At 33.7% G+C, this 16,089-nt stretch overlaps 1 protein-coding gene across 7 annotated transcripts; it reads right to left on the minus strand.

Moving 5' to 3' along the window:
• Positions 1-3,075: 3,075 nt before the first annotated feature.
• Positions 3,076-6,735, minus strand: LOC127739456 (girdin-like). Of its 7 annotated transcripts, none has more exons than XM_052251248.1 (4): positions 6,286-6,735; positions 5,517-5,555; positions 4,974-5,017; positions 3,076-4,199 (listed from the first exon to the last, which is right to left on the minus strand). In XM_052251248.1, the coding sequence occupies exons 1-4, from the start codon at positions 6,587-6,589 to the stop codon at positions 3,249-3,251; spliced, it is 1,338 nt and encodes a 445-aa protein (XP_052107208.1). In that variant the 5' UTR covers positions 6,590-6,735; the 3' UTR covers positions 3,076-3,248. The 7 variants fall into 7 exon arrangements, with proteins under 7 accessions (XP_052107208.1, XP_052107202.1, XP_052107203.1 ...); XM_052251242.1 differs by lacking the exon at positions 5,517-5,555 and adding an exon at positions 5,080-5,127 and having other exon boundaries at positions 4,974-5,008; positions 6,286-6,734; XM_052251243.1 differs by lacking the exon at positions 5,517-5,555 and adding an exon at positions 5,151-5,198 and having other exon boundaries at positions 4,974-5,008; positions 6,286-6,734.
• Between the last annotated feature and the right edge of the window lie 9,354 nt (positions 6,736-16,089).

Here is a 16,089-nt window from a genome sequence, read left to right on the forward strand (position 1 = left end):
TGTGAGTACTCTCAGTCTTTTGTGTTGTGGGGATGTATCAATACTCTGCCACGTCCGATCTGGTTTTTTTTTCTTAGATGTTTTTCTATTTTGTATCAATCTGATGATCTAGGCCCTTTTTAACTGATTTTTATAGTTTCGTCTTATGTTGTACTGTTACAACACTGTCCATGGTTAGGGGAGGGTTTGGTGCCAACAAATTAGTTTCACCCCGCCAACATCCTGTATGTGCCTGTCCCAAGTCAGGAGCATGTAATTCAGTGGTTGTAGTTTGTTGCTGTAGATCATATCTGTTTTTCGTTCATTGTTTTGTACATAAATAAAGCCGTTAGTGTTCTCGTTTAAATTGTTTTACATTTGTCATTTCGAAGCTTTTTATATCTGACTTTGCGGTATTGGTTTTGCTCATTGTTGAAGGCCTTACGATGACATATAGTTGTTAACTACTATGTCATTTAGTATCTGGTGGAGAGTTGTCTCATTGGCCATCATACCACCTCTTTTTATTTTTATATTACGAACACTTATGCAACATCTATCTTTAACGACCCAAATGTTGCTTTACACTTGTCAAGTATAGATTACAACTCCAAATGTACTGACAATGTTGATCCATCCCATCGAAGATAACCACAGATATAGATCGGTCTGCTTATTCATTACTGTGACTTGACTGTTAGGGTTGCTCTCCACCAATTGCAATTTATTCAAAATTTATTCAAAATTGTAATTTCACACATATTTTACTGAATGTAAGATGTTTTAATTCAAATGATGTCTGATTCTTATGAATATAGAAAACTTTTCGAAAGAAAAATTGTATGAAAGCTTAGTTTGGACATTTTTATAGCAATTCAAAATTACTACCCATCACCTTTAGCATGACAATAACAATAAAATTTCTATACAAACTGTTAGACTGATTTTTCATTATAACATTGAAGTGGAATTAAAGTCTTATAGGATTGTAAGTATGCTTTATTTTATCACCTTGCACTTTCACGACTTGACTGTGGTTTTCTACAGCAGTTTGTTCAAATTTCTGACCAGTTGAACAGTTTGGTTTTATAAAACAAGTTGCAATATGGTTAGAATTTTTAATAAGTTGCAATAGGTTGAGAGCAACACTTACAGTCAAGTCATAGTAACTTACACTAAGAAATTGACAGTGTGGGTAGGTTCAGAACTAAACTTTACAACATAAAAAAGTTAACTAAAATTTTCGTATTGTAAACTTTCAGTTTTTATGTAGCAATATCGAAGCAGCATCTAAATATTGAATATATATAGGTTGAAACCATATTCAAGAAATTGTATTCTCTCGGGAGTGAATTGTCGCTTACTAGGGAGGCTTCGGACAATAGGCTCTTAATAGTAAGTTTGGAGTCATATCTTCGAATGTTTACCGATGCCATCATGACTTGATTGCCCTTTAAAAAATAACTGTGTCACAGATAGCCTAGAATATAATATATTTGTCGTTACAACAGTCACTGTATCTTTTGTTAAAGACCTATCGTCGAAAGTGACTGATCACAGCATTATAAGTAAAACGTCGGTTGCCACTAGTTGAGAAGAAACTGTATCTAAAGCACTCGAGTTCAATCTCCATTTTATTTAGTTTTGTATTTCTGCTTATCATACTTCTACTCTTAATTGTGTTTAATTTGCTTTAGTTTTTTATGTTGCTTCTTTTATGATTTAGAGGAGTCTTGCTAATTCCTTAATTCTCATTCATGCATGCATACATTAGTCATGTGTAATATTGTGTGTTTTATCTTATTTAACTTAGTTCAGCCTTGCCTTTTGCACGAACTATATTTTTATGTCATTTTTGCTTTAATGTCAATATTGTATTTGCATTGCGTATCTCTTTTGTACATGTATGTAAAACTGTCTTAAAAGATCTTATGTTATTTTCATGTGACATAACGACTTTAAATCAAACTTTTGATTTGCTTTGATTTGATTTCTGAATAGTCTTTTTCAACTTGTGAACTGCACATTTGGTTTGTTCTATACTTTTACTTAGTGACGTTTCAATTTACCAATATTTTAGATTGTTTCGTATGAGACGAAGACGAAACAGAGATTCTCTGAATATTTATCCAGCTGCGAAACTATCATCTGGTGCGATAAAGTTGGTATCGTTGATGTTATTATTACCACTGGGTCGATACCTCTGCTGATGGATTTCAGTCTCCGAGATATCACCTGCCTAGTTGTCATTACTTGGTATTGGCTTGAAAATGCGGATATTGTTTGATTGAAATTTTCTGTTATCTGAAAATCACTTAAATTGAGGAATATATTTTCCTCATGCAAAGCTTTAATTCCTTGTCCTGATTTGACTTTATTTTAGGGTCTTTTTGGTTTGATCAGCTCTTCAACATTTGTATAAATTTTGATCTATTAAATATTTAGGCCTCGAGCATCACTGATGAGACATGTATTGTTGAAAGGAGCATATGGTGCAGCAAAACTTGTATCGTTAAGCTTATTACTACCATGCTACCACTGGGTCGATACCTCTGCTAGTGGACTGTCAGTCCTCGATGGTATCACCAGCCCAAAGTCATTTATTGTCAAAATGCGCATTTATGGTGCAGTAAAATTGTTACTTTTAATGTTATTGATATCAAATGAATTCGATCTGATTTTAATTATTGCGTTTGATGATTTTTTAATTGGTTTAATGTGAGATTTCTCCTATTTATATTTTGGGGGACTTACTTTGTAATGAGTGGTAGTGATGACCCGCTCGAATATGTTACTATTTCAAGCTTCGTGGTATATCAGGTCGAGAAAATAAAAGGAAATATATGAAAACGTTGCTGATTGAATCAGAAGTATCTGAAACTAATCATATGTCGATTTTTTTTTAAAATCATGCAACAGATATTTGTCAAATATAATTATCTTTTGATGCTATAGCTATTTTTTGTACATTTGATATTCAAAGTAAATGAAAAGGGTGTGGTATTGGATGTCTCAGTTGTTCGTTCCTACCACAAAAGGATTGAAGTGCCCCTTCCTTTCTGAGATTTTTCATACTCATTCTACAGACATTTCTCTTTTAACTTTAATTTCAAATAAGAGTATAAAAGAATATCATGAAAAATGACATTGATAATTGCAATCGATAATGTTGAATTTATACAAATGCATATACATTGTATCTCAAATGTTTTATCAAAATAGTTTAAGACCACATAATAAACAGACAACAAGGATGATAACAAATTGAGTTAATTATAATCTGACATCATTCCGAGCATACGTTTGGTAGCTGCTCTAGGATTGCTTCTTCTTAATCCTATTCCACGCCGGTTTCTTCCTCCAATTTCTAGTTGCTCCAGTCGATCTTCCAAATCCTTCATTCTTTCATTACTAAGTTTTTGTTTGTATTCCAACTGCCCTATTTGTGCATCTTGTACTTCTTTCTCTTCCTGTAGTTTTTGAATTTCATCTTGTTGTTTACAGCTTTCTTCCACACCTTCATCATACAGTGTGTGCAGTTCTTGGATCTTATTTCTTTGTTTTGACATGTTATTTTCAATTTCTTCTATCTTCATAAGTTGAACTTTTAGCTCTTTTTCTTTTTCTTCCAGTGCAATTTTTTGATTTTCAATTCGTTTTTCAATGGCGTCCAGTTCATTTGCTTTATCCTCCAGATCTTTCTTGGCCTCATTTGCACCTTCTCCTTCCTCGCGAAGATTTTTATTTTCAAGCTGGAGTCTTATAATTCTTTGCTGGAATATATTCAACTTTTCAATCAGCGTACGGTTTGTTTTTCTAAGTCTTTCGTTGTCCTCTCTAACTTTTTTTATGTCTTCTTCGCTCACAGGGACTTGAGCAGTTGATTGCGATATACGATGAAAAACGTCGGCAATGGTAGGCGCCAACCGTAAAAGTTCTTGTTCAAGTACTTGCATATCTATGTTACTGTTCTGTCTGTCATTTAATTGGCCAGAAATACTTGCAGCTCCTTGAGGCTCATCGTTATTCACAACTCTGTTGGTGTTTTGTGTTACTGTAGAAACGTCGAGATTTTCCTGATTTTGTGTTGCCATAGGTTGTCTCGCCGTTTCAGACCCAGTCATTGAAGCGTCAGAGCGCCATGCTCGCCTTGCAGACTTATTTTGCTTTATATTTTTCTCTCCTGTTTCTCCGTCATGGCTAGGAAGACTGCATAAACTCTAAAGGAAAAAGAAGCAACTGTTTAATATCAAATTTCAATATTTTAAAATCATCAATTTTGTCGAAAACATTCTTTCTGCGACAGATTCGTTATTTTTCATGGAATATAAAATATCTCAAAGTTCGAAAAAAAAATAAATAATCAATTATTACCACAACTTTACTTTACGGTACACAGTTTTGAAAATAAAAATAGATTTGAAATCCATAAAATTGGTATACATTGTAGTTATTTATTAGTCTATTACGTTGAAATTTAACTGTTGGTGCTTTGCACACTTGCTTATTTAAAAGTAAAAAAGTATGATGATTTATCGTTTATAACATTCTCTATAGTTGTTATGTGATTTTGGTGATCAGTTTCAAAATTCTTGTCGGAATGTCACGTACTGTACATTTCTAGTTCACTAGACCTAGAGTTCAAGATTCAATACGATTTCGGGGGCCTCGGTGGCCGAGTGGTCTAAGTAGTTACTACTGTAATCACTAGCCAGTCAACACTGAGGTTGTGAGTTCGAACCCCGCTCGTGTGGATGCACTCGACTCCAATCTTAATTGACTAGGATTGTCAGTTTTCCTATCGAAGGTCGGTGGTTTTCTCCTGGCACTCCGGCTTCCTCCACCAATAAAAACTGGCCGCCACGAAATAGCCCAAAAGCGGTGCTTAAAAGTGACGTTAAAACTCCAAAAATCAAATCAAATCAAATCAATAAGATTTCTGTACACTATGTCACATGTGTTTTTCTTTCTTTAAGATAATAAGTTAAACCTACTGTGGATGAGGCAGCTGATGCTGATGATTCTGGTCTGAATTGTACATTATTATTTACTGGAGCTGCTGTGCCGGAGTCTCCCGCTGTAAGAGATATAAATCAAGATTGAATTGTACATTATTATTTACTGGGGCTGCTATACCGGATGCTCCCGCTGTAAGAGATATAAATCAAGATTGAATTGTACATTATTATTTACTGGGGCTGCTATACCGGATGCTCCCGCTGTAAGAGATATAAAATCTATATTGAATTGTACATTATTATTTACTGGAGCTGCTTTACCGGATGCTCCCGCTGTAAGAGATATTAATCAAGATTGAATTGTACATTATTATTTACTGGAGCTGCTGTGCCGGAGTCTCCCGCTGTAAGAGATATAAAATCTATATTGAATTGTACATTATTATTTACTGGAGCTGCTTTACCGGATGCTCCCGCTGTAAGAGATATTAATCAAGATTGAATTGTGCATTATTATTTACTGGAGCTGCTTTACCGGAGGCTCCCGCTGTAAGAGATATTAATCAAGATTGAATTGTGCATTATTATTTATTGGGGCTGCTATACCGGATGCTCCCGCTGTAAGAGATATTAATCAAGATTGAATTGTGCATTATTATTTACTGGGGCTGCTATACCGGATGCTCCCGCTGTAAGAGATATTAATCAAGATTGAATTGTGCATTATTATTTACTGGGGCTGCTATACCGGATGCTCCCGCTGTAAGAGATATTAATCAAGATTGAATTGTGCATTATTATTTACTGGAGCTGCTTTACCGGAGGCTCCCGCTGTAAGAGATATAAATCAAGATTGAATTGTACATTATTATTTACTTGAGCTGCTGTACCGGAGTTTCCCGCTGTAAGAGATATAAAATCTATATTGAATTGTACATTATTATTTACTGTGGCTGCTGTACCAGATGCTCCCGCTGTAAGAGATACAAAATCAAGATTTAGAACAATAGACTGATCTAAGTCAGAACTATGAGATTCAACTGCCAATTCGTTTTCAGAGATCCATCAAAACTAGCTTCAATATATGGACATTGATTTTTTTAGTATAAACCTTAAAGTTTATTTCATTTGTTATTCGAAATGTAAAATCGGGAAAATAACTATTGTGCTTAAAACACCCAACCCACTGTATTGCAATCCGTTACATACTAGTATATATCATTTTTATTACTCGTCACAATAATAACACGTATATTTGTTTACTTGGTGTGTATCATACTTATCTGATACGAATCATCCTTGCGTCTACAAAAATATATAGTAAAATAATTTTGAATAGTAGACTTACTGGATTCAACTGGTGTGTTACTTATATTGAGTTTGTCTATAACAGCTTGGTATCTGTTGTCGCTATTTCTTCTCAGAATCTCACAGAAAACATCAAAACCTTTCTCTCCAGATTGTATTAATACTTTCAGAAATTTTTCTGCTTTCATCTGTCTAGTGTTAGGAGACACATGTAAAATGTCATTCTGTTGGTGTTCAGTAAACACGCCTGATTTTACCAAGTCCACTAACAGATCTTCCACATGAAGTTCATTTTTCAAATACATCCAATGTTTCCATAATGTTTCTTCGTCTACGCTCCCCATTATTATTTGTTTTATTCTAAAGAGTTATTCTTTCAATTCAACCATTTTCGCCTCAATTAAAAGACATATACCAATGTTTCCAGACCTGAAGAAATTAGTCTATAGTCTGTAAAACCCAATAAACCGAATCGTCAGAGGTACAATAAGGGTATGGTACTTTGTAAAAAATCCATCAAAATGGCTAATTATTATGTTTACATTATTTTTAAAATCTACAAGAAAATACCATTATTATGTTTGCAATATTAGTGCAGATAAGTATCTGAAATATATTCATAATAACAATAAAAGCAATCAATACAATTAGATGATCTTTCAATTGACCTTACAATCACCTGATCATCCTTTAAAATTGTAATTCTATCTTATGGAACATTGCCTGATTGAAGCATCAAACATTGATTTGGTTAGCTTTAAATGAAGTATTGTTTTAAAACAAGGATGTCAACATAAATTTGAAGAATAGGGAATAACAAAACTTAAGTCCATGGTATTAAAAAAAAACGATAGGTCTATACACTTTGGTAAATTTAGAAATTATTCATAAACTAAGGTTCAAACACCAAACAAAATTGAATATAGGTGGATTTGTCAATTTTGGGGTCCCTTTTGGTGATATAGCTTCATCAGTATTCAGGTATTACATCCTTTACATTTTTGGTTTTGAGCGTTTCTGATGAAGGCAAATCCAGAAAATCGCTTCGAATACACCAAATCTGATAACATCAGTGAAGGACGAATGACCGTTGTAGTCTTGGCTAATAGTGGATAATTAACAAAGAAGCAGATAATACCAGTATGTAATTCATTAACAGTCTAATACAGGGAAACTTCTGAACAAATGAGCAGAACACAAACAATCATAACCCAAAGGTACAAATCAACATCTTGTAAATAATGCTTTCTTTTAAAGGAAACATCCTATCATCAGCTAAAACGCTCTGATACATTAAATATTAAATAAATATCAAATGTCATGATGATGAAACTTTCATATTTAAGTCAAACATTTTAAACTTTTGTGGCTAACAATTTGGTTTTATTGCAGCAAATTAGTGACGTTATTAGTAACAAAAATATACTTTATAACAGTTTTGCAAGTTTTGCCATACAATAAAGAATTATTGCATGAATGTTGTTGAATATTTATGCAATAACCCTATTGTACTAGAATCATGTGGCTAATAATTTGATTTAGTTTTATCATTTCCCACTTTTAAACATAGTCGATTCCAGAAATAAAATCGGGTGGTAAGAATTTTTATTATATAGAAACACTAACTACATGTTTTCCGTGGCAATGAAACATCATTTTTCATAATTGTTTGAGGGAATAAATTCATACTGGAACTAGGAAAAATGAATCACTCGCAATGTAAAAAATCACAATGTTCTTGCACAGAAAACTGAAGCAAGTATATGCTATTGTCTCAACCCAAATAGCAAAAGAGTAAATACAAAATAAAATATAGAAGGTAAAAAAAAACAATATATACATATCATGAGAGAAAGATACAACTACAAATGTTGTCACATAACTACAGTATGTCAGAAGACAAAATATATACAATAATCTTACCTTCGGCTGTAAAATGAGAAAACAACAGCAGAGATTGATATAAAAACTTTTTGCTATACTCCAGTCAATCATTGGGTAGACCAAATGATAAATATTTAGTTTCAAATAAGTTTTTGAAGTAAACAGTGAAATATTTCTCATGTAAATTTAACGAAATCATTTGAACAGCGAAATCATCAACCGAGAATGTTATCACTAATCAATGTTTTGTAGGGAGACAAATAATTTATCAGTAAATAATAAATTAATGTGACCACTGAGTCAAAGTTTTGTTAGTGGACAAACGATACTAGGTACACTCATCAAAGATACCAGATATAAATTGTGTACGCCAGACTCGCGTATTGTCTATAAAAGACTCATCAGTGACGCTCAAAACAAAAAAGTAAAAACATGCCAAATAAAAAACGAAGTTGAAGAGCATTAGGGACCCAAATTTCCGAACAGTTTTGCCAAATACAGCCAAGGTAATCTATTCCAGGGGTAAAAAGTCCTTAGTTTTTCTAAAAAATCAAAGTTTTGTAAACAGTTAATTTATAATTGTGGTCATATATCAATGATAACTCATGTCAACACAGAAGTGCTGACTACTTGGCTGGTGATACCCTCGGGGAGGAAACCTCCACCAGCAATGTCATTGACCCAGTGGTTGTAAATAACCTCATCACAGATATCAGGATTAAAATTTTGTACACCAACGAGTGTTTCGTCGACAAAAGACTCATCATTGACGCTCAAATAAAAAAGTGCAAATAAATGTTGCCACTATGTCGCTGTTTTGTAGGAAGCAAACACATTTCTTGGAAGATATTAAATCTATGTTAACGCTTAGTCAAAGTATTGTAAGGAGGCAACAATACTGTTGGTAGATACTAATTTAACATAACAACTAAGTCAAAGTTTTGTAGGGAGATAAAACAATTTATTGGTAAATACCAAATTAATATTACCAGTCAGTATTTTGTAAGGGGGACACCGAAATTATTATTGTTATCACCGAATCAAAGTTTCGTAAGATCACAACCCATTTGATATCTGCAAATAATCTTTCGCACAATCTGACATCGAACAGGCAAAGAATATTGTTAAGTTAGATTTGTTCAAATAGTAAGGAAATAAATTACACTAAAATCCAGAAAACTGCTCATACACTGACTCTTCTTAAATAATTCTTTTCTTTTTAAGAATACTACTTTTTGTAAATCTGTTTTAATTAAATATGCTTTTGAAAGAGTGTGCGAAATGGAAAAATGTAAATGAATAATGCCATTAAGCCAAATCTCTATTATCTGAAGAAAAATTGAATAGTTTGGCCAAATGTATTTCTTTATATATTCAGAATGAATTAAGTACCCCCTAGTAATATACCGACTGTTTGTAAAAAAAATATCAGCTAATTAGAATAAGCTATTTCGATGTGCTAACTCGAAAGACGAACATGTTCTCAACATAATTTAAACAATAACCTTTTAGAACTTTAACATATATATTTATAAAAGATCAGTTAATGTGAAGATAAAAAAATGAAACAACACGTTATAAATTTAATGCGTCCGAAACGCTTTTCTAGATTTACATTCATCAGGAACGCTCAAAGCCGAATATCTGAAAGCCAAGGATGTATAAAAACCGAAACAATTGAAGAGCTATATAACCAAAAGGACCTAAAAAAAATAACCAAATCCATCTAAGGTCAACTTTGCCTGAGGGAGTTGAAACCTTACTTTCTTCGTAATTTCAAAATTTATAAACGGACAATTTAAGACAGGTTTGCTATAAATAATGTCAGTACTGACTACTAAGCTGATGATAGTCCACCAGCAGCGATATCGACCCAGTGCTGTAAAAAAATGAAAACAGCACGTAGATTGTTCAGTTATGAATGAAATATGACAATAATGAAAGTTCATGGGACGTTACTTTATATTAATGCAAAATGTCAATTATTTTAGAAGTTAAATCTCCGGAAATTTTCTGAATCGTCAACATGGCATAGACAATTGCTTTACAACACTTTTTGAAAATATTAAAGTTTAAAAAAAATGTGTACTGTGCAGTAAAATAATTTAAGAGTTAAATCCCGTTGACTGACTACATATAAGTTTTAAGGGAAATAATTGCATTGGTCTTAAATAGATATTTAAATTGTCTGTCATTTCTTTCATTCATTAGCTTTTGTGTGTTTTAAAATACGTTTCTCCTTTTTCTTAATCAAGATAAAGTTAGTTCTTTCCCAAAACTATTCGTACAATAAAAAAGACAGAAACGTAGTTTTACCTATTTCCGCATGATGAAGTATATACAAATAGTCCAGGTCAAACCGAAGACTTCGAAATGAAAATTTCATGCATCTCCGCGAATAACACGAATTAAGTTGTGAGAGCAGAGTCTGATTGGCTCGGAATTAGAAATGTGAACAATTTGTCATGTCGGGGCCCCCTACAGCAGACTTGTTTTTCTAATGTTGAAGGCCGTACTCTGAATTTATATTTCCTTACATCCACGCCATTTTTGATCTGGTGGATAGCTGTCTCATTGGCAATCATACTACATCTCCTTGTTTTTATACAGCACATTAACATCGGCCCAGCGAATAGTGTTAGTACAGAGCATGGTTCCTATTCATATCAGGTACCATGCATTAACATAATCTCTTATTGAATATTCATGAATCATGTGCCGTAGGTCCCTACACATCCATTTAAGTTTGAAAAACATTTGCTCATTAACTTAAGAGAAGATCAAAATGTAAAAAGTGAAAAAGGTAAAATGAGAAATTTTAAACGACGGACGCCATTTCATGGAAAACGCTTTCCTTAGCCATATGATCCAGAGGAACGTAAATCTAGATATCCATACAAACGATAATGTGAGTCTCCAAAGGCAAAATTAAGTGTTAAATTCAGTCACAGCTACTTATATGAAAGTGGGATGTGTGATACTTGGGTAAAAAGATTGGGGATGTGGTATATAGAAGTTAAAAAAGTAAAAGAAAGAAAAAGTGGAAAGTGGGAAAAAATTACAAAAAAGCGGTATTTGGAAAATGAGCATCCTCGTGTCACCTCCCCCTCATATATCAATGATAATTCATGTCAATACAGAGAAGCCGACTACGCGGCTGGTGTTTCCTGAAGGGAGGAAACCTCCACCTGTAGTGGCATCATCACAGCGGTTGTAAATAAAATCATAGAAACTACCGTGTCACAAACTATTTTCTTATTTCAAAGACAATATTTTAAGCAAACTTTAAAAGTTTTAGAATTCATGAGAATCACTATTTTTTCAGTAAACAGGTCATGTTTTTAAAGGAACGATATCAGGATTTTTTCCACTGGATTTATAAAATATCATATAACACCGCTTTTTGAGATGGAATGAAGTTAACAAGTGGATTTTACTGTCAGTTTCCTTTTGTCACTATTTCGACATAGTGGCATTTTTTTCCTCATGGAAACTGCACGGGCACTTATATCTATTGACATTTCGTTTGTGCAAGACAAGTAACTTTCGTTACAATTTGTGTTGATTTATTGACCTACTAAATGAGTAGGGATAGTTTCTCCTGATTTTATTTTACACCAGGGCTATTTTCAAAAAGTCTTTTAATCTTTTCTTGAATTCCTAGTATAATAGTCCACTATGTATACTTGAAGGTTTTTACGAAATTATGGCTTATTTCTAAACATGTGACTGGTTATCAAGTTATAAAAGCCTGATTAATGCACAAAACCGCAATTTTGAGAGGTTTTGCAAAATTTTGAGTATGTTTCCCAAAAATGTGTAAAAAGGACATTGTTAACCAAAACAAAAACTATCTTGGAAGAAAGGCTGCATATTGTCTTTCGGATACAAATTAATTCAATTTGGTTAGCGATTTTGACCCTGTGAGTTGAAGAAATACAGGGAAAATAGGCCATACTCCTTTCATAAAATTATCATTTTTTTATGCACACTTTTAACATACATAGGTTTTTAATATGACGAATTAAATTCTTAGATCAAATACATCAGGTTTCATAATCATATTTTATTTCATGATAGTTGGAAACCAAAGCAAGCGCGGGCATAAAGTATATATTAAATATACTTTTATTTTTTTTCAGTAATGGTTTATTTATTTTGTTACATATAGATTCTACCACTGTCTCGAATGTGATACGATATTTATCCACTCGAGACAGTTAAATTTTCAAATTTAAAACGCAAGGCTCGCCGAGCGTTTTAAATATTTAAAAGCTAACTGTCCAGAGTGGATAAATATCGTATTGCACAATATTTGTTGGCGGAATCTGTTTCTCTAATGATTTTTTTAAACGATATGCAGACAAATTCAATCCTTCCTTTCGAATGATCTGCAAAAAGATGTGTTCTTTCTATGTGACGTCATCAGACATGGTCGCCTTTTTCATGATGTCACAATAGGAAATTCAGAGGAAAGCAAGAAAATTTTACGTCATAATCGATTTTTAACCAATGAAGAACTGAGTATCAAACGAACCACACGTTGATTAAATAAAAATAATCAACAGGTCACGAAAAGGATAAACCGTGTAAGAATTAGAGAAATACTGTTCTAAAACAGTTCTCCTGGCAGTTCCTGACAAATTGTAAAGAAAGGTTATATAAACTGATCCCATCTGTAGCTATACTTTAAGGCATCTGAGCAGATACTGATCTTGGCAAATTTTCTCTGGTATTGTCTGGTTTGGGTGTTGGGGTCGATGGTCTTCTCACATATAATGGTATGTTGCCTTCGACCTCTCCATGGTCAATCTACAGGATTTCCACCTTGATTCTAAATTCTGCCATTCTAGGGTTTGCCTAATATTCGTCACTATCACTGGTTCTCTGCTGTATGTTGATATTGCAAATCTGGCAGCTCTTCGCAGACCAATTCGAGAGGTTGCCGGAAACATTTCGCATTCAAATGTGCATACAAAATACATTTGCATATAAATGCGACGAAATTTATGTCTGTACGCGGAGGTTCCAAATGCGAGAACAACCTGACATGCGTTTTCCAGAAAAATTGGCAAATCGTTCCTTCAGTTTAATAGATAACGTAAAGCTTGTAACTTTGTAAAAAAATCATTAACAAAGATACTAAGCTCCAAAGTAAATTTAAAAAAAAGGTAGAAGACCAGTAAACATGACAAAACCGAACCATCTACTATATCAACCATCGGAACAACTGGAAAACAACTGTCATATTCCGGACTTGGAAAAGGGCAATTTCCATAGAACAGACATAAGTGATTAACGTGACAATAATTGGGATACAGCAGCCAAAATTGTATAATCATACATCATAGATATATAACACAACTGACTTAAGCAAAAATCAACAAACATACAAATAAACCTAACAAAAACGCAAACAAAAAGGTTTTGTAATTGATGGTACAGTAAAGTAAAACATAATGAAACACATTCCCGATAAAGTTCAAATTAAGTCAAATATAAATACAAGGTTATACAAAATGAAAAAAACACTATAAAACCCTCATACGTCCGAATTGCACCTCTAGACCCATCCGCATCAGGAACGCCCAAAGCTCAAAACCCGAAAGCTGGATGCACAAATAACGAGCCACGTCAAAAATCGTGCGACGAAGAGGAACATAATAGTACAACGACAAATATAGGGAAAACTGAAAATTAAATAAAATGATACATATGACATTATGTTTTGTTCAGACACCGATGACGTTTTACAAAGCCTAAGTAGCAACTCATGTTGTAAGCGGCAAGCTCTTGAATTTCGTATGTTTTGAGAACTGTATAATCCGTGTGCGGGTGAAGTCGGTATATTGCTGCTGGGGTGACGAAAATCTATAATTTCGAAATTAAAAGTGTCTCGTTTGTCTTAGACTCTAGTACTGAGATTACCATTGAGGGCCAATTCGAGGTAGGTATAAGTCTTAAATTGGGGCGGAGAAAGCTATGTCTCTGGTTTCTTTAATCTCTAGTTCAGGAGGATATATTAATGGGACCCAATCAGAAAAGTTTGAATTGTTAATGGAGAGATCATCAATATAGGTGTATGTGAAATTAAATTATTTAACTTCTTTGGTATCTTATTTTTTAGTTGGTTCCAGGAACATTCCAAATTCAGCAAGTTTCACAGTTACACATGTTGTTTCTACTTTAATCAGTCCTTTTCTGTTATTTCGTGAGGTGCTTGTATTTCACTGGACATCGTTTATTAATCTTGCCGATTATAATAGTTTTGAATGATCTTGATCTTATAACTCATTGGATAAAAGAGAGGCGTAAGATACCAAAGGGATTCGAACTCAAAAGTCGACGAAAAACTGTCAACTCGATAGCAAAAAACAAAAAACAACCAAAGACAAACAACAATATACAAAACAAAACATAGAAAACTAAATGAAGACACGAATAGCAACAAATACTGGTTGTGATCTCAGGTGCTCCGGATAGGTATGAAGATCGAGATCCTGCTCAACATATGGAACCCGTCGTGTTGCTCATATAAGTACAAACTCTGTGATAAGTTTAAATCGGTGATGTCACATTCGAAAAAAAAGGACTGGATTGTGGTAACGGTAATTAGAATATAACCGTCGTCATCTGTGAAATAGATTTTCTATAACAATTAACCGACTCGTGATGACGTCCGTAAAACATCTGTCATCGGTTGGACGATTTTAACTTTACCACTTGGAACCGTTGGGTTTAAAGGTTTCTTGAAAGCAGTTACCCTCTGTCAAGGAAATCATGATAGGAAATTCAAGCTCTGGATTATCGTATTAACTGGGAGATATAAACATAATATGCAGGCACTGCTGTAATGTTTCTGCATATAGAAATGGAAAGTTTCCAATTTGGAAGCTGAAATGATCTCGTTTGTCGTAAAGTTTTGCTCTCAACCGACCATCATTGTCCAGTTTTAGAGGTAAGACAAGGTATGAGGCAGATTTAGTTGTATCTGTTGTATCCTTTATTTCAAGTTGGATGGGATAGATACGTTCAACATAGCCACCAAACTTTGAATTATTCAGTGAGAGAACATCATCTATATAACGGAACAGGAAGTTAAAGGTAGCCTCTTTTCATTCTTCATTAGAAGCTTCTTCCTGTATAAAGTCTGCCTCATTTGAATAAAGTCGGCAAGAACGGAGTACAGTTGGTTCTCATGTGAATTCCGATTGTTTGTCACGTGAAAAACACGTCCTCCAAACGTAACAAAATATGGTGTCAATCATTGTCAGTTTCAAGAGTATTTTTTTTTTAATCAGAGTTAGGGTGTTTTTTTCAAAGTATGATTTGTCCTTCCCTGAAACAAGATACTTATATCGACGTTGGTCATTTGATAAAACAAAGTAAAACTATTTCTTTCAATGTGGAGTGGGGAATACTTGTGTAAAGGGTAGAAAGGTCAATTGTTTTATACAATTTGTAAGGCAATTTGTAAGAATCCCCATCCTATTCACACCGCCCGTAGAATATTTTTTCACACTCACTCTGAGGCTCGGCTTTGATTGCTGATAAAATAGTATGTTAATAGTTTAGAAAGATGGTTCGTAGAGCGCATGGAAGACTCAGCAATATAACGTTGTTTGTAAGGACACTTATGTAATATTGGCATCCAATAAAGTGAAAGAATATCCAGTACTTCATCTTTGGCTGAAATTCCGAAGGAACAGAGAACAGACCTATAAGATTTTCTCTTGTTAATATCTTTGGGGTATATGTTGAGCTTCCTAATGAAATGTCAATATTATCAAGCAGTTGGTGTAATATTAGTTATCTTGGTGTAATCAGGGGTGTACAGAATTTTACACCGTTGTTGAAAATTCATACACCCTGAGGCGCAGCAAGATAACGAATTTATTTCTTATGAACAATTCCTTTACTCATTTTTAAACCGGGATGTAAAATTGAAAAATGCTAATGA

This window comes from Mytilus californianus, unplaced genomic scaffold, assembly GCF_021869535.1.
Source record: "Mytilus californianus isolate M0D057914Y unplaced genomic scaffold, xbMytCali1.0.p SCAF_4, whole genome shotgun sequence".
In the NCBI taxonomy this organism is placed as follows: Eukaryota; Metazoa; Mollusca; class Bivalvia; order Mytilida; family Mytilidae; genus Mytilus; species Mytilus californianus.

Bases quoted from the DNA above. Each gene is read 5' to 3' on its own strand.
- LOC127739456 (XM_052251249.1), bottom strand. From the start codon at position 6,589: ATGGGGAGCGTAGACGAAGAAACATTATGGAAACATTGGATGTATTTG. The intron at 5,057-6,285 runs GTAAGTCTACTA...TATCTCTTACAG, and splicing joins TAACACACCAGTTGAATCCA to CGGGAGACTCCGGCACAGCA. The intron at 4,200-4,973 runs GTAGGTTTAACT...TTTTTCCTTTAG, and splicing joins CATCAGCTGCCTCATCCACA to AGTTTATGCAGTCTTCCTAG.